The following is an 18,757-nucleotide window of genomic DNA, read 5'->3' as shown; positions in this document are numbered from 1 at the left end:
TATGCTTTATTGTTACTGAAATTTAAAAAGCCTTATTTTACTGATTTTAAGGAAGAATTTTTCTCAAGAAAAAATAAAATATGTTACTTATTTATAAAAATTTAATTTTATAATTCAAAATATTATGTTCACTGCCCATACACTTCTATTTTAAAACCTTATTATTACCAGAAGAGAAAAATAACAGTTGTTAGTCCTAAAAAGGAAATCTTTAGTGGATGTAAGTTTTAATTAATAAACTTTCTTTGTACTTTAATTTAAGTGTTACCAATTATCTAAGTATTGCATACTATACTTTAATAATTTAACTTTATAACATTTAATATCAAAAAGCAATGTATTTATGACAAAGATTTATATTTAGGTTGAACAATTGATGAAAAATAAACCTTTTATCATAGAAACAAAATATGATGGTGAGAGACTTCAATTACACAAAGATGGGACATCTTATATGTATTTCTCAAGAGGGTTTGTATTATTTTCTCTTATTTTATTAAATTGGAAGAAAGTAAGGTGTAAAAACTGTTGGAACTCTTAATCATACTTTTTCTGATTGTTATGCCATTTATATAGTTTGTTTTAGGGAAATTACAAAATTATCTATTTATACTTAGTTCTATTGATACTTGTAAAAGAAATACTAGTAGCTGTAACCATCTATATTCCACTTTTGAAAAGCTATGTAATGAGCAGCAAGCTCGCCATTCTCACTAAATTAATTCACAATGCCTTTGATCTAATACCATAAACAATTTTATGACTAATGGCATAATCATACCATTGGTCATAAAATTGAGGAGTTTTAACCTTGATGATCCCTCTGATCAATACTAGGCTGTTACAGGAATGCTTTACTTATTATCTTATAAATTTCAATTAAAATACTTTAAAGGACTTAAGTATATATTATATTATAAATGCTTATTTTCTCAACACCTTATTTTATCATTTCTGTTTAATATTCTTACACATCTGAAACATACATTGTATGTAAAGAATTAATGTTGTATAGCACAGGGATGCTACGCCTGCGTCATTTGCNGGATCTATGAGACAATTTCTAATCTTGAAAAGGGGTCACAATTTAAAATAATTTGGGAACTTCTATTCTATATGTTTAAGCACATGATTAAGGATGGCCACAAATTCTTGATTAAAAAAATACACATATGCTTTTGATGGAGCGAAAAAAATGTCTGTTGTAGATAGAATTTTAAATTTTATTGAGAGTCTGATGACTTGTTTACAGTGTTTGTGTAAATTTCTCCTGAATGGGAGTAATTCATGATCACTTCTGTAGTATCTACTGATCTTATTTCTTTTTAGATAAAATAAAAAATATCAGAAGATCATTTAGATTACAGATAAAATGGTTTATTTTTTTATTTGAGTGGGACAGACTAATTCTTATTGAGTCAGAGAAAATTACTATTTTGACACACTTCTAAAAGAGATTCTTATTCTTTTGTTTTGCCAGAATAGAGCTAAGAAATAGTTCTCACGTGTTTTACTCATGTTCGACTTTTTTAACTTTATTAATTGAGAGGATATAAAGCTGATAATGGTTAAAAGTATCACACAAATGAACAATTCTGTTCTATTCTTGAATTTTTTAAAGGATTATTATCAAAATAATTTTAAAATATCACTTGTAAAACAACAGAATATGCTATATCTTGAAAAAAAAATTATATTTTATGTCCTTTTTATATTGAGTACTGACAAAGTCTATGACAGAAATTGGTTTCTTAAGTCAGTCATGAAGTAAAAATGTTATGTTCTGGTCTAAATGGCTTTGAGCTTGGAAAAGACTGCAGTCATTATGCTTAAGTTAATACAGTTTGTAAAATTAAAAGTCTTAAATTTCTTTTTGATCTCTATTTGTCACAGATTTTTGTTTCATTAAAAAAGGACATGATTAAATAAGAAAATTTCTCAATATCTGAAATAGTTATGTAAAATATTTATTTACGAACTCTATTACTATATACCATATTTATGTTTTATATAAATTATTTTAATACTTTGCTTTAAAATGTATTTTCATTTTGATGTAAAAATTTTTACTGTTTATTTTAGTGGCTTTGATTGTACTGACACTTATGGAAGCTCTCCCTTACAAGGAAAATTTACTCCACATATACACAATAGTTTTAAGACTAGTACTAAAAGCTGTATTTTGGATGGCGAAATTGTTATCTATAGCAATAAACTGAATTGTATTGGTAAGATAGTTTCTTAATTATATTAATTTACATATAATTTACATATATTAAGAAACAAATAAAAGGTGATTATTAAATAGTTTTTCTTATATTTGACCTCTCACAATCATACCATTAAGAATAAAATTTGTATAAACTCTATTAAATAGGATTACATACAAAAGTTTGGATATATACGTATAGGATATATACAAGCAAAATTAAAATACATGCATGCAATTTTTTATTCAAAATTTTGTCTTTACCAGTATCTTTTTTTACATGCCTTAATAAAATTTTGCTATCATGTGCATCCATAAATATTAACTTAAGTAGTTAAGAATAATCCATTTAATACTGATATGTGTTGTGACCTTTAATATTCTTATTCAAAATTCTCTGATATCAGTTAATCTAAACATGAATTTTTAAGTAGTTATAAATAAAACAAAAATAGGATTTGAGCATAGAATTGATTTTTTAAATCTGATTCTGTGGGGATTATAAATTGACCATGTCAACCTTTATCCATCAAAAGGTACCTCTTGATAGAATGAAGTTAACATGCATTATATACTGGGGAATTGGTATATAATATTCATAGTGGTAGTTATGCCACATTACTCCCCTTCCAGAATTTTATCTGTGATAGAATTCGATGAACGATTACCACTATTTGATTAATGCTGTTTATTTTTTTATATCAATTTTGATCATTATATTTTTTCTTCATAGCATTTCGCTCATTTTTTTTCCTTCTTGTTTTTATATCATTTCGATATTTTTTTTTCTTTTTCAATATTGTTTATTACCGGGAGACTTTATTTACTTCACCGGATTTTTTTCTTCCCTTTCTTTGAGCAGTATATTTTTAAGCAAATCAATTGACATGATATGAACTCGCTAACATGATGGATGGTCCACATTAAACAGTTGATTTGCTTAATATAAACTGCTCAAAGGAGTGGGAAAAAAAAGAAGATCCGGCAAAGTAAATGTCTCCCAGTAATAAACGATATTCTGGAAGGGGATGTAATGTGGCATAACTACCACTATAAATATTAAATACCGAATCTCTAGTATATAAGACATGTTAACTTGATACTATCTTGAGGTACCTTTTGATAGATGAAGGTTGACATAGTCGATAATTCAATACATACAATTCCTATTTATTTTTATCTGCTTTGGAAGTATATGGGTAATATTTTTGGTCAACAATTTTGGAACAATCAAAACAATTTTGGAACTAACAATATTTAAACTATTTATCTTTTGATATTAAATAGTATTAATAAATGTATCTTTTATTTCTTGAAGAGGTTTAGAAAAAATTACTAAATGTTTATGAATTTTAATTACTAGCAAATTATTTTCCTTTTTTTTCTTCATAGTTTCTAAAGGGGAGAATGCAGATATACAAGCTTTAGAGCCAGATGGGGATTTTGCTCCATGTTTTTGCGTTTTTGACATTCTCATGCTGAATGATAAAGTATTGACAAACTATCCTGTAACTGAAAGAGTATCTTTCATTAAGGACACATTCTCCCAAATAGAAAACAAAATTCGTTACACTGATCAAATCATTGCAACAACTAAGTAAGTGGACATTTATGAACCATTAACTCTTTACACTTTATATATTACTGTATTATATGTAGAGATCATTCTCTTTGAATGTTTAATAATATTTTGTTGAATATTAGTAATTTATTATATTAAATGCATTTTCTGTTACAAAAAATGATGTGTAGCTTGTTATAACAACCTCAGTGGTCTAAACAAAAATGGATATTATAATGGGAGGTCTCTATATTTTAAGAACACAAAAGTGAAGAAAATATTTACTCAGAACCTACTAAGACTTTGAAAAAAAAATTTTTTTAACTACTTCCCTAATGCTTGTTACTTTCAACATATATGGCATAACACTCAGTTTCCATATTTGTTAAACAGGGTGGGTCGCGTTTTTAAAAAGTACTTAAAGGTGCTTATATTCGTATTTTAAAAGCCCTTAAAGGTGCTTTTTTCATTAAATGTTTTTAAAAAGTGCTTAATTTTCCCTTTTTCAAACTGAGATTTTTCTTTATCGATTTTCGCTATGAATTATGCAAAAAGACACTGTTCACATTGTTCTATTCAACGTTTTCACATATGCCAAAATAACTATGCTAAAAGTTTTTTTTTTTTTGTTGGCATAATGGTTAAAACCGTCAATTGTCAAAAACTTGCCGACCCTGCCTAATTATAATATATTTTTTTAAGTGCTTAGAAATATTTTGGAATGCTTGTAAAGTGCTTAAAAATATTTCTGAATACTTGTAAAATGCATAGAAATATTTTTGAATACTTGTAAAGTGCTTAGAAATATTTTTGAATGTTATTTTTTGTTGAAAAATTTGGCTACATACCTTGTTAAATAACATATATCCAAAGAACTGCTAAGTCTATGCAAAAAATTAAAACTTAAGATGAGTGTGACTACCAGATATTTAATCTCTGAAAAACCCCACTTATTATAATACTTTACAGAAAGAGAGTGAAGTGTTGTGTATAGCACTTTCACAGTTTTCAAATGAAGAAAATATGATGGATGAATTTATTGTACCCTTTATTTGGCAATTTACAAAGAATATGAATGCATAGGAGACACTCTGATTTCCTCACAAGAAAGCAATAGGCATTTCTAATTCTCAATAATTAAAAGTAATTAATATTTCACCATCTCTTTGACCATAGATAATGTTTAGGACCATGCCTTGTTTATTAAAGTTGACTTTCTAAATATTAGTGATTTAATATGAAAACTTTTTCCTTTAAAATCAATTTTCAGTCTATATATAACTTATTTAAAAGTGACAATTGGTAAAAACTTTTGAAATATATTTGGAACCTTAACATTCGATAAAAATGTTACATTTTCATTGCTGAATTGTTTTTAAAAATATTTTAAAGATAAACTTAATGAAGATTTTAAATGCTTTATTGTGTTAAAATTAATGCTAGGCCTGTAAGTTTTACATGCTAGGTCTTGTTAAACGTTCATTTTATCAGCTACAGTAATATAATTAGTTTATGTGACATTTATTTTTGTTCTAAAATAGTGAAAAGAACATTTTGAAAATACTTTAAAAAATTACATCTTTGTTTTGCCTTAGATAATTTTTAAAGTCTAAAAGGGAAAAAAGACGCCCGGTGGCTGAGTGGTAGCGCTTCACGCTCCTGCGCCACAGGTCCTGGGTTCGTTCCTCGGTCCGGGCAAGGTTGACTCAGCCTTTCATCCCTTCAGTGGGTTGATAAATGAGTACCAAGCATGCTTGGGAACTAAACACTGGGGGTTCCGCGTTCAGCTGACCACCTGACCGGAACATCTGCTCCTGCACCCCAGAGCCCAAGGTCAAGAAAACTGAGATGGGCACAGTTGGCCTTGGCCCTCTATGGGCTGTCGCGCCACTGCGTTTAGTTTTTAGTTTGAAAGGAAAAAAAAGAATGTAAGCAAATGATGAAAAAAAGTTACAAATATTTATATCTATTTGATTTATCATTTTCAAATTGTTTAATGATAATTTTTTAATGTTTATAGTACTGAAGTAAATGATGAACTGAACAAAGCTATTGATGGTAGACTTGAGGGAATTGTTGTAAAAAATCCTGAATCGGTATACAAGCCAAATATAAGAAAAGGAGGTGGTTGGCTGAAAGTGAAACCAGAATACATTGAAAACCTTATGAATGAACTGGATCTTCTTATTATTGGAGGATACTATGGTGAAGGCCGCAGATCAAATATAATATCTCATTTTTTACTTGCTGTAGCTTCGAATGAGCAAAAAGGTATAGTGGAAAAATTCTTCTCAAATTAGTTGACATTAGTGATGGTGATGCAAATTGTCATGTATGTGCAGACAAATCGTCCACCAATTTTTGCTTGATTTCTTTTTAACGACAATTAATGAATTGGATTTCTTATGTTTTTTTCTCATTATGACATATTCAGTGGTATTTATAGTACAGTAAAACCTCAATCAACTGTTTCTGTTCAATTGCGCCCGTTTATTGTGAACAATAAATACGAGAAACTGACAAATGCAAGTCAAAAAATTTTTTTAAATGATTACGTCAAAATGTATGAATAATAATAAAGATGTAAAGGACTTGAAAATTTATATATTTACAATAAAGAAAAAAAAATATTTTAAATCATTATGCACCTAATGGAAAAATATTTATGATGCAAAGAATGATGGAATTTAATTCACAATTCATTTGAATACATTGTGAATGCAGAAAGCTCTTCATTTTTTTAAATGCTTCAAGCCCTTCCACACATATTGGATCTGGTTCAGTTTCGTTGGCTGCATCAGAATCACTCTGCCCTTTAATTTCTGCAAAGATTTCTTGAACCAACAACACAAAATGTAAACTTTTTTTTTTCAACAGATGCATAAACATCAAATGTGCTGTTTAGACATGTGCATTTGGATGCATTTGGACAAATGTGCATTTGGAGTTTATGTTTTTTAGACTCATAACCAAATAACTGTAATATTCTTTTTAATTGACGGTGGAATTTTTTGAATGACATATATATGAAAACCTACTAGTTTCAAAAATGCTCAAAATAAGTATCGTTAATACTAATAAAAATAGCATTTCTGACAAGACTATTAAAACCCGATGATACATTCAGAAAACGAAAAATGCAGTAATGATTGATTGAGGTTCAACTGTATTTTTAATCATTTGAATCGCTTCAAATAATTTATGAACAATCAGGTATCATACAACTAATCAATGAAAATAAATAGCCATAATTTAAAATAAATATTGATTTATGGCTTTCCAATTGTGTTCTTTAAATGTGAAATGATTCTTTTTCACATTATCTAATAACTTTTAGTTTAACTATAAGTCAGTTTAATTTTGTATAATTCACTTAAAGGGTTTGCTTAAAAAAAGGAAAAATAGAAAATATTAGTAACAAATTAATATTTTTAAAAAAAAATTTTTGATTAAAATATCAATGTTGAAGTGGATTTAATTTAGTATATTCAATTTCTATTAAGTTTTCAGTGTATGCAGGTTGTCTTGAAAGTGAGATGAAGTTTTGTAATAAGACACTGTCTTTTACAATGGAATTATTTTATTGCCCAAATGTTGTAAAAGATATAAAGGGTGTCTTAAAATTAAATCTTGCCTGAATTTTAAGACACCCTTTATGCATGTATATGAAACTTAACCTGTTATAATATATGCACTGAAATAAAAGATATTTAAAAGCTGAAATTCAAAATTCATTTTAATCTTTTTATCTACAATAAATATATATTATTTGTATCTGTGCTTATTTTTCAGATAGTGAACCTAAATGCTATTATTCATTTGCAAAAGTTGGTTCTGGATACACCTTTAAGGAGCTCCTTGAACTGTCAGCAAAGATTGAACAACATTGGCAGAAATATGATCCAAAAAAACCTCCAAAGAACCTCATTATTGGAGGGGGCAGGAAAGAACAACCAGATTTATGGATTGAACCTTCCAAATCACTAATAGTGCAGGTGAAATACAATATTTAGTTTGATAATATTTCCATGTTCATTTTTTTTTAAAAATTATACTTACTGTCTCTTATTTCTTTTTCAATTTTAATTATAAAAAATGAATAATGCTTTATTTAATTTTCAATTACCCTAATTTTTATTGACTTGTGATACTTTTATTTAAATTAAAACTTATAATATTTGCAGAGTACTTTGTAATCTGATATAAGATACCCATATTTGTGATTTTTCACATTCTTTTTTTTTCTAAATTAATTATCATTTTTAAATTATTTGATATTTTTCTGAGGATATTGTATTAAGTGTAGATCCTCTGAACTAAAACTAGTCCGAATCAATACTATAGACTGATCCATAGATTAAATTCCAGTACTGACAATTTTGATTTTTTAATGTGGTTGATCAGAGGACACATTCTTTTCTCATTTTTTTTTTCTGAATTAATTATCATTTTTAAATTATTTGATATTTTTCTGAGGATATTGTATTAAGTGTAGATCCTCTTAACTAAAACTAGTTTGAATTAATACTATAGACTGATTCATAGATTAAATTCCAGTACTGACAATTTTGATTTTTTAATGTGGTTGATCAGAAGATCATTCACTTATTAATTTTTGCAAAGTTATAAAATGCTTTAAGTAATAGATTGATCAGTTTTTTTTTCTTTTTCATCTAAGTCAGTTTTTTATATTTATATTAATAGTTTTAAATTTACTTAGTATTTAATATTGTTTAATTAAAACTTTGTGTTAATATCATTATTTCAAGAAGTTTCTCTAAAATTGGCATTTCAGGTAAAAGCTTCAGAAATAAATGGCAGCAAAAGCTTTGCAACAAATTGTACTTTGCGCTTTCCCAGGGTAGAAAAGATTCGTTATGATAAGTCATGGCGTGATTGCATGACAATGAGGGAATTGGAAGATCTTAGAAATGTAACAATAGTTCTGGTTCTATATTTTTTACTAATCATTGTCTTTTTTCAAGTTGAATAATTCTTTACACTTTTTTTAGCTTGCACAAGGTCGGTTAGCAACCAGACGAAGCACTGTGACAGAGGCAGAAGAAGAACCTTCTCCTAAGAAGCAAAAAATGCAAAAAGAGCGTATTGTTAGTATTGCACCACATTTTAGGCCTACTGATATCAGTAATGTACAACAGGTAAATACATTTTTTTCCAGTTAACTTAAAAAAATTTTGTAAATTATTTATTTTGTATGTTTAATGTAATTACCATTCTTATGACAAAATCTTTAAAATATTTTATTAATTTCTAAAATGCATGCATAATATAATCTCACAAATCTGTTTATTAGCTTGTTTACTGATACTTTAAATAAGGTCTCCATTTTTACCTTTTTAGGGGCAGTGTGATAAAAGATATCTCACATTTCTTACTGTAAAATAAGTCAATAAATTTCTAATGGATTTTGCCTCTTAATCTACATAGTGTTTTAAACAACCTTTTTAAAGTTTGGTTTATATATTAAGATCACTTCCTTTTGTACATGTATAAGATGACTCCAATTCTTATGGGTGTTTTTAAACTAAAATTTTGGTTCATATTTATCTGCCCCACTAAATTAAATTCAATCTCTAAATTTCCAGGATGTTGATTATATATGTTTTGAAAAAACATTAATGCCCAATTAGTTTAAAGAATATTCTTTTCAATGAAAATATTAATAGTTTATTTATTAGCAACAAAATATAATAGTTTATTCAAGCAGCAAAATTTACTCGGTGAGCGTGTTTTTAGGTTAGTGTAATGTATATTATAAGTACCTCTAATTTGCACTTTAAATATGCAATTTTAATTCATCATGTGTGCAATTAAGATGCAAAACTCAAGATGAAGCAGTGAAGGTGGCTAGACATTATTATTTTGCACTTTAAATATGCAATGCTGTTAATTTTAATTCATCATGTGTGTAATTAAGGTGCAAAACTCAAGATGAAGCAGTGAAGGTGGCAAGACATTATTTTGCTCTTTAAATATNAAAAAAACGGCTTTTTGTAGCGATTCAGAAAACCGGAAAAATCAGTTATCCGGAATAGCGATGGTTCCGATCGTTCCGGATAATCGGTTCCCTACTGTATATAATGTTTATAAACTTTTTTAGATTGACGTTTTGCACTGATTTTTACTTGTGTATTTACTGTTGTATTATGCAGGTTACAGATATTTTTAAGAACAAAGAAATGTGCGTTATTTTCTCCTCTCTTGAAAAGAAACAAGAAGTTGAAAAGAAAATAGCTCAAAGTGGGGGAAAGCTGGTGCAAAATCCTGGTAAGATTGCTTTAAGAAATTTAACAAATATAATTTTTTTTTCAAATAAAAAATATATTTTCGGAATGTTTTTATACATTATTCAGGGATAAGATTTTTTCCGCTTTTTTTTTTATCTCTTGAATTTCAGCTTTTTTATCAAAAATTCAGATTTTTCTAAAAATTTCACTTCTTTAAAATAAGTATTCCGCTTTTTCAGAAAAAACAGAAAATTCAAACTACAGAGCTACCAATCCTTTCTCATTTTTACTTATTTTAGCTATTTTCTCCCTTTTTACTCGCAGCAGATAAGATTTTCCGAATTTTTTTCCTGCCCTCCAGATAGATCCGATTTTTGTAGTTCAAACGGCGCTGCTTCTGACAAGCCTTTTAGAGGTCCCAAGCCTGGAATCTGCTAATAACTCGATTCTTATTCACACGATTTTATTATCAAACATAGTTTTTCATATTTACGTGTTACAATTCTTATTCACGCAATTTGAATATTGTACTTTGCGATTCTTATTTACGAGACTTAGAAATCCAATATTGTGATTCGTGTTTGCGCCTTTTTAAAAACCTATGTAGCGATTCATATTCACGCAAGTTTAAAATTCGGTTTATAATATCAAACATTGATTTTTGTATTTATACGTGATTTTAAAATCGGGCATTGGGATTCACATTCACACGTTCTAAAAATTATGCATCATAATTCTTATTTATGCAATCTAAAAATTATGCATCATGATTTGTATTTACGCATTTTAAAAATTCTATATCCCAGTTTGTATTTTCTCATTTTCAAAATCGTATATCTAGTTTGATATTCATGTGATTTCAAAATCAATCATTGTCATTGTTATTCATATTCACGCAATTTTAAGATCAACTATCGCGATTCTTGTAAGAAGTAAAAAATTTTTTAAATTAGTTACTATAAAGGTGACTGTTTTTCTAACAACGATTATTAATATATATAAGTGTTACATCATCAGAGAAACCGGAAGGAAATATATTCAAAACTTACATTCTGTGCTTGCAAAGAAGAAATAATAGGATTTGTCACAAGATGTTTGAAGATGGACTAACGACTAAATATAGCAAACATAAAAGATATAGCAAACAAAAGCAATCACTTAAAAAGGGATTTAATAAATTTTTTTTTTTTTGGAAAAAGAGTTAACTCATCATCAAAATTTTAATTATAATTGCTGTTATTTATGCTATAAAATGCTAAATTCTTAAATAAAAAACAATTATCTAAACAGTTGCTGATTGTCATGTAATTTTTCAAACTAAAATAGCAATTTTTGTATGTTAAGGAGTTACTATATATTTCTACTTCACTGTTCTTGATATGTTTCAAAGGGCTCTAGTTAGATTAGACTATAATATGAACATAATGATTCGGTGCATTGTTAAAGTTTTTTTTCCCAATATAATTTAAAAAGTAATATTGCTGATATATTTGCTATAAATCACATAACAGTATTTATTAAAAGAAATGAAATATTAATGTATATTCTCAGTAGTTTTAATTTGCTAAACCAGGTAGTTTTTCAAGTAATAATTGTCTCTTATATGAACTGAGGAAAAATATAATTTTCAGCTTTTTTTTTTCCAATTGGCAATTTTTATTTTCTCTAAATGTTAAGTATCAATCTAATCATTTATATAATAATAGATTAGTACACAATTGTATGTCAACACATTATTTATTAACTTAAACTGTCTGGAATTTATTATTAAAGGGTTGCGCTTGCGTAAAATTTACTATCCTGGAAATTCAGCTTTTTTGCCTTTTGGCTAATCTCATTCCTGATTATTGTTTTTTCTAAATTAAATTATTTAATTTGTAGGATTTCTTAATTTAGATTCATTCAATTAAAAATTATTTATTTGCCCTTTGATGTGTATTTAATTTTTTTCCCTTCCAATTCTTAGTATAAAACTTCTTAGTATTTTAGGTCTTCCTTTACTCATTTTTAATATGGCATGCTGGTGGTTTTCCTACAAAATAATTTGAAAAACAGAGTAAAGAAAGAGTTGAAGCAATAAAGTAGCTGAAAAAAATACAAAAGCAAATATTTTTTTTTTTCTTTTCATCTGTAGAATTACATTCTAAAGATACTTTTTTTGCTCATCAGAAAGGAAAGAAATACTCCTGATTTTTTTGTTCTCATTTCGGAATAAAAAAATTTGCTAATGACTTGCTAAATTTTAAATTGATAAAATAAAAAATAAATACCATAAATTCTGAAATTACAGAAGTTTAAAAGATAATATGCTCTAGAAATGTTTTTTTTTTTTTTCATTTCTTGTAAGAACACCATAATTTTTAAAGAGCATGATAAAAACATTTTACATTTTAATCAAATATGACTGTGAGTGGGGATTTTGTTACAAATTCAGATATTCGCAACACCATGAAATTGGGGGAGGGGGTACATTCCATTTTTAAAATAAGATTTTTCGGCGACCTAATTCCGTGACTTTTTATGATTTTTTTTTTTAATAAATAGTTAAAATTATGACATTTCATGACAAATTTTGTTTAATTCTGAAACTCATGACTTTCCAGGTGCGCGGATACCATGACTTTGTTTGTAAATTGGGTGATGACTAAAAAGTGTATGAATTTCTTTATTTTTCCTTTGTGGTTGGTTTCACTGTTTTTCGGCAAAGCATAATGTCCTAAGAATGTTAAAAATTTCCTGAGTCTACATCTTGTCACATCTGTATTTTTTGCATTCATTACCATTTTACCCAGAGTCAAAATGCTTGAAGTAGTGTAAAGTTTACATAAATGCTAAAATATTAAGCACAATTTTAAATCAAGTTCTAAACTCTTACAAATTAGGCTATTTCTCCCATTTGCACTTTAAATTTAAATATTTCTGCTTCGAAATGTTCCATACACCAGCTATCCAATGACAATACCAACACTGAATTTTCTCTCTCTTACATTTTATATGCATTCAAGAAAATTAATATTTATTTGATATTTTAGGAAATGGTACATTTTGCATCATTTGTGATAAAATCACAGCTAAAGTAAAAAATCTGATTAATAAAGGAATATATGATGTTGTTAAAGAAGAATGGATTGAAAATTGTTATATGGAAGGATTACTTTTGCAGTGGTGATTATTTTTTGTCATAAAGCTTTTTTATTTTGTGTTTTTAGAGTACAATACTACAGTAATACCTAATACAGTAAAATTTCAATCAATCGTTTTTCATGGAACCATTTATTGAAAATGAAAAATACGGGAAAAAGACAAACCCAAGTGTGCATAAAATATCATAAATGACTTGAAAAAGTATGGAAAGTAACAACAAAAATAATAAACTCGAAATTTTCATAAGTATAAAAGTGTTTTATGGAAACCATTATGTATTTGCCGCAAAAATACTTTACGGTACATACAAAAGATGAATAAATTCATTTATTTAAAATATTTAGAAATTCTAGATTGGACACATTCATTTCCAGGGTGCATAGCCAAATTTTTAAATGAAAAATAAGCACCTTTTAAGCGCTCAAAAATATTTTTAAGCACTTTAAAAAAATATCATAACTAGGCAGAGTTGGCAAGTTTCTGACAATTGTCAAAAATCACGAAATTGTGAATCATGTAAAATGAATGGCGCTTTGATATGCCACGGACCGACGGTACGTTGAAATAGATTGGAGTTGAATTTGTGAAATTGTTGAATAGAACAATTTGAACAGTGTCTTTTTGATAGAACAATGTCTTTAAAATTTGGTAGAATATCAGACCGATACATGGGGGAATCTGCTAACTTCTAAAATCAATTTAAATGGGAATTATTATAACATTATAAGAATAACATTTGTGATGAGACTGGTAAAACAAGGCAATAAACGCAGAAAAGTGAACTTCTTGAACCCACAACATTACAAGTTTTGATATTTTCATAAACTGATTCAAAAATATTAAACTTGCTATTTGAAGCTCATTTTTTAAAAGTGGGTACAATTGCAGACCAATAAATGGGGGAATCTGCTAACTTCCAAAATCAATTCACTCGGAAAAACGAAAGGGGATAGAGTTTCGACTATATTATTTAAGGTTATCACAATTTAATGTTTGTTATTAAGTAATTCTTTTTCAGTTGATTTTTCACATTTAATTCCTGTCTGTTATTTCTAAATTTGCGAAATTTTTTTTGTTTTGTTAATTAGGAAGCCTGATGATCTCTATCATGCTAAACAAGAAACTTGTGAAAAATTAGGACAATTTTATGACAAGTATGGTGATAACTTTACTGAAGATGTTTCCGAAAATTCTTTGAAAAGGATTTTTTCAAGTATTTCAGAAGAAGTAATTTTATATCCATCATTTTTTAAAAAGAAAAATTTTTTGTATTTTAATTTGAATTCGTTTTTATATAATTGTTGTTATAGCTGTTTTTCCTTTCTTCAAGATTGAACTATTTGCTAATAGTATTTTCGAATGATTTGTATTCATTTTAATCATTTATATACACCTTATTTCAATAAAATTTTTATTAATGTCAGAATAGATAATTTTTGTATAAAAATTGGTCAGAATATCCCCTTTACACCACATTTTCATACGTCTAAATTTTTTTTAAATAATTTCTTAAAAAATTAATCCTATTAAATAAAAGGTTAACAGCATAATGATTCTTACCATATAATAGCACCTGTATTTTAAGGGAGTATTGTTATGATAATATACAAAGTTAATATGTTGTAATTATGTAACCAATATAGTTATTTTGAAAGAGTAAAATATTGTTATAACCAGTACATATAAAATTATATTTACTTATTATAATAATATTTTACTTCTCAAAACTTAATTATTTATGTGGATGGAATTTGTTTGTTTATTATATGGAAATTTTTATTTATCCCAAATCTTTTACAGGAATGGTTAGCACAGGATATGACAAATCAAAAAATTGTTGAACTAGAGAAAAATTACTTTCCAGATTCATTGCCTTGCGGTTTATTCAGAGGCTGTTGGTAATTTTATTTTTCATATATTATGTTGTGAGGATTAGACATATTTTCTGTTCATATTTCAAAATGATTATTAAAAAGTAGTTAATGCAAATATATATAAGTGTGTGTAATAAAATAAATGAATTTTCCTATATTTTAAAAGAAGTATTTCCTTGCAAAGTATATAAATAAATCAATAGACTTCGCACTAGGGAGTTTGGGCACTTTTTTGTAAGTACAGTGTCTGGGACTATCAATTCAAGCCGTTGAGCTCAAGATCTATCAACGTGTTTTAGCTTAAACCAGAGTTTAGTGTGTCAGATAAAGGTCAACACTGAAAAAGGCTAGAGTTGGCCTTGATATAAGATTTATTATTTGAGATTACTTATTTTAACTCTTCTACTCTGCTTAAAATTTTAAATGGAGTTTTAAATCAAAATATGAAAATAAGAACTTCAAATATGTTAATAAATTAGTGCAGAGAATATTTTAAAAAGTAAGCATTCCAGCAGCAGCCTGTTGTGGGCGAGGGGGTCATCGAAGTTAAAGGTTCCACAATTTCGTAACCAACGACATGAATGTGGCAATGTGGTCAGCACTGCCCACAGGCCATGTTTATTTCATATACAAGTTGGTAGCCATTGATCTGAAGCTGAGTGGGCTTCAAGCCATCACTGGGGATTGGACCACAGTTCTTAACAATGACAGTACAGTGCCTTAATCACTGAGCCACCATGACTCAGACAATATTTTAAGTTGAAATCCGAATCCGACGAAAAAAAAGTATGTTTATTTAGTGGAAGTACATTTTGTGTCTGATTTCATAACTTAAAATATCGTCTGCACTACTGAGCATATTTGGAGTTACCCTCATGCACCATTAATATTGAGTTCTAAAATGAGAAGATCCGATCATTAAAATAAAAGTTATTCAGTGTAATTATGTTTGTTTTTGCGCATTGTGCAATTATGATTAATATATATTGTTAATGGATAGCTGATGAATAAAAGGTAAATGAAAATTGGATTAAATGTAATATTGAAGTTGAATTTTGTCATTTGATATTAATCTGTGAATATTTTTGATGAATATAGTGTATGGTTGTACAGTGCAATAAATAAAAAACGGACCTCTTAGAATAACTTTTAATCAAATCATCAGATTTTCACGTTCTAGGACACAATCTTAAGGGTTCTAGCTTTTTTTTATTTTGTGCATTGTACATTAGTAAATTATGTATTCTTACAATATATCTGTATTGAAGATACAGATAAAACATTAGAAACAGAAGCAGTTATAGTAGATTAAAACATATTTTTTGATAAACCGTTTTAATATTTGTTATATTTAAATTAATTATATTATATTATTAATTAATTATATTTAAACCGTTAAATATTTGTTTCAAATGAATTTTGGGCATAAGTTATAGATATTTTAATATGTTTTTATTTTAGGATATTTATTAAAGGAAAACACAATGAAGCGTTCAGAGAATCTATAGAAGTTGAGATGAAATTGCTAAGTTTGAAGCTAAAGATGTTTGGTGCAAATATTTGTTCAAAAGTTGAAAATAGAACTACACACATAGTGCTACCTCGGTATAAATTACTATTTAATATTGCCTATAGAAATAATACTAATTATTTGTATATTGTATTTTATCTAAAATTGTATTCAATGTCATTTTTATATGATCTTTCTATATCAAAAATAGAAAGCGTAGGTTGACTTTTCTAAATTAGAATTTAGATTGTTTATCTATCAACATAACACTACTCTTATTGCAATTTTTATGAAGAAATTTTTCTACACTTCAAATTAAAACACAACTTAGAGATTTTTTCTCATTTTATTGCTCACATTTAAGATAAATTTTGTTGAAATTATGTACCCTGCAGAACTCTTTAGTAGAATTTTATAAAACCAAAGACTTCCTACACACACAAATATCGACCAAACATTTTCGGCTATGTGACGTAACTGAGTATTGTCATTAAAAAACTAAGTTTTTCAACAAAATAATATTATGTAGTACAAAAACATTATTTACTGTATTAACACAATAACACTTATCTAAAAATTAAAAAATTTACTTAAAATATTGATTAAAAAAAATAGAGAGACTATTAATGTAGAGTTATTTTAAGTTATTAGTAAAGTGAAAATATTTTTTACTATCACAATTCATCAGAAACTCAAAAAAAAAAAAAAAAAACACTTAAAGTCCCTTAATAAACAAAGTAATATTATTTTTATGTACCTAAAAAGTTTGTACAATTTAGAAGGAGGAAAAAATGGACTAGTTAGTATCCGTGTGGCAGAATTGCAGCGACACGGCGACATCGTCGCAGAACGTTACAGAGCTCTTGCAGAAAGACTTTTCTTTTGAAAAGAAAAAAAAAAACTTTTATTTTCTACAGAAATTTACTTATAATATTTTAATCATGCATTTAGATAATCACCTTTTGATGAGCTCAATTTACGCAGAGTATTGCAAATCGATGCAATGTTTCGATTGATTTTCACGTGAATTTTAAATATCCCGATTATTTCAAACAATATGGAAAATTGTTTGAATCATGCATTTGAGTATTTACTTTTTAAGGCAATAAGTCTATCGAATTTTTGGCAACTATTGCTATTGATTGCTCTAAAGTTTTTAAATCTGATATTTTTTATTACAACGTCCTAATCTCGAAATGACACACACATTGGAGGAGCCCGATTTGCGTAATTTCGTCGTCAATCGATTTTTCGGCAATTACTACTATGATTTCATCATTTCTAATTATTTTTTTACTGTGGTGATTATTTACAAATTGCGACGAAAATAATGTGTGCATCCCCCCAACAATATGCGAGAATATCACCCATAATATTAGAATAAAAAATTATTACATGTTCAATTAAAATAAATTATGTTTTTTTTTTAAACACAGCGCTTTTGTTATTTTAAATTAGTAACATATATGTTTGTTATTATTAAAAGTATCTGGCAGAAAGATATAAGCGTTAGAATTCTGCCACAGGGGTTAGCATTTGCTCTTCTCAGTAACTTAATTATTTTTATTATATATTTATATGCATGAAATTATGTTGGTAAGAACATAGCTAAATTCTAAAAAGCAGATAAGTTTCAGATTATTGCTAATATTTTCAAAGTTATGGTAATAAATATAGAAAAAATTACAAAGACCTCTTTCCTATTGTTACGGAGCTATTAGTACAATATGCATTGATTAAAATTAATATTAATATTCTTAACATCTCTTACAACATTGCATCCAGTGCTACCCATTAACTTAACAATAAATTAATAATTATCTTAAAGCATTTATCAAATATAACATATTTTTATTCTTGGTAATTTTTAATTTCCAAATTCATAAATGAGATCAAATAAATTCTATTGTAAAATATTAAATATTCTAAATGAATGCCCCTCGCCTCTCCTAAATCCAGCTGCGTTCTTTTGCTTAACACATTCGCTGCCACTAAAAATGATATTTCCATCCTCAGAAGCCGGATTACAAAACACGGTTTTAATGTTCCTTATATTTTACTAGGAAAACCAGAAAAACGAAGAAACATATTATTTTCCTGTTTAGAGAGCGTTTTTCTTTCCGACGCTCTGGAGCGTCAGTGGCACACAGACTCAACCTGTCTTCGTGAGTGCCACTGACGCTCTAGCGCATCTAATCAATATTCTATTTG

The 18,757-nt window shown here is 27.5% G+C and overlaps 1 protein-coding gene across 1 annotated transcript in view; it reads left to right on the top strand.

The window, feature by feature from the left end:
• LOC107441882 (DNA ligase 4) overlaps positions 1–18,757 on the top strand; it is a gene marked incomplete in the record, with an annotated part of 30,993 nt that overhangs the window by 11,239 nt on the left and 997 nt on the right. Inside the window, 12 exon segments of the mRNA XM_043040597.2 lie at positions 365–471; positions 2,083–2,228; positions 3,602–3,806; positions 5,791–6,041; positions 7,563–7,765; positions 8,566–8,703; positions 8,783–8,929; positions 9,944–10,058; positions 13,051–13,183; positions 14,251–14,389; positions 14,963–15,060; positions 16,498–16,641. Of these exon segments, the coding sequence (XP_042896531.2) occupies positions 365–471; positions 2,083–2,228; positions 3,602–3,806; positions 5,791–6,041; positions 7,563–7,765; positions 8,566–8,703; positions 8,783–8,929; positions 9,944–10,058; positions 13,051–13,183; positions 14,251–14,389; positions 14,963–15,060; positions 16,498–16,641 (1,826 nt within the window).

The sequence above is a fragment of the Parasteatoda tepidariorum genome, chromosome 9, assembly GCF_043381705.1.
Source record: "Parasteatoda tepidariorum isolate YZ-2023 chromosome 9, CAS_Ptep_4.0, whole genome shotgun sequence".
In the NCBI taxonomy this organism is placed as follows: Eukaryota; Metazoa; Arthropoda; class Arachnida; order Araneae; family Theridiidae; genus Parasteatoda; species Parasteatoda tepidariorum.
This window is presented reverse-complemented; position numbering and strand designations above follow the sequence as displayed.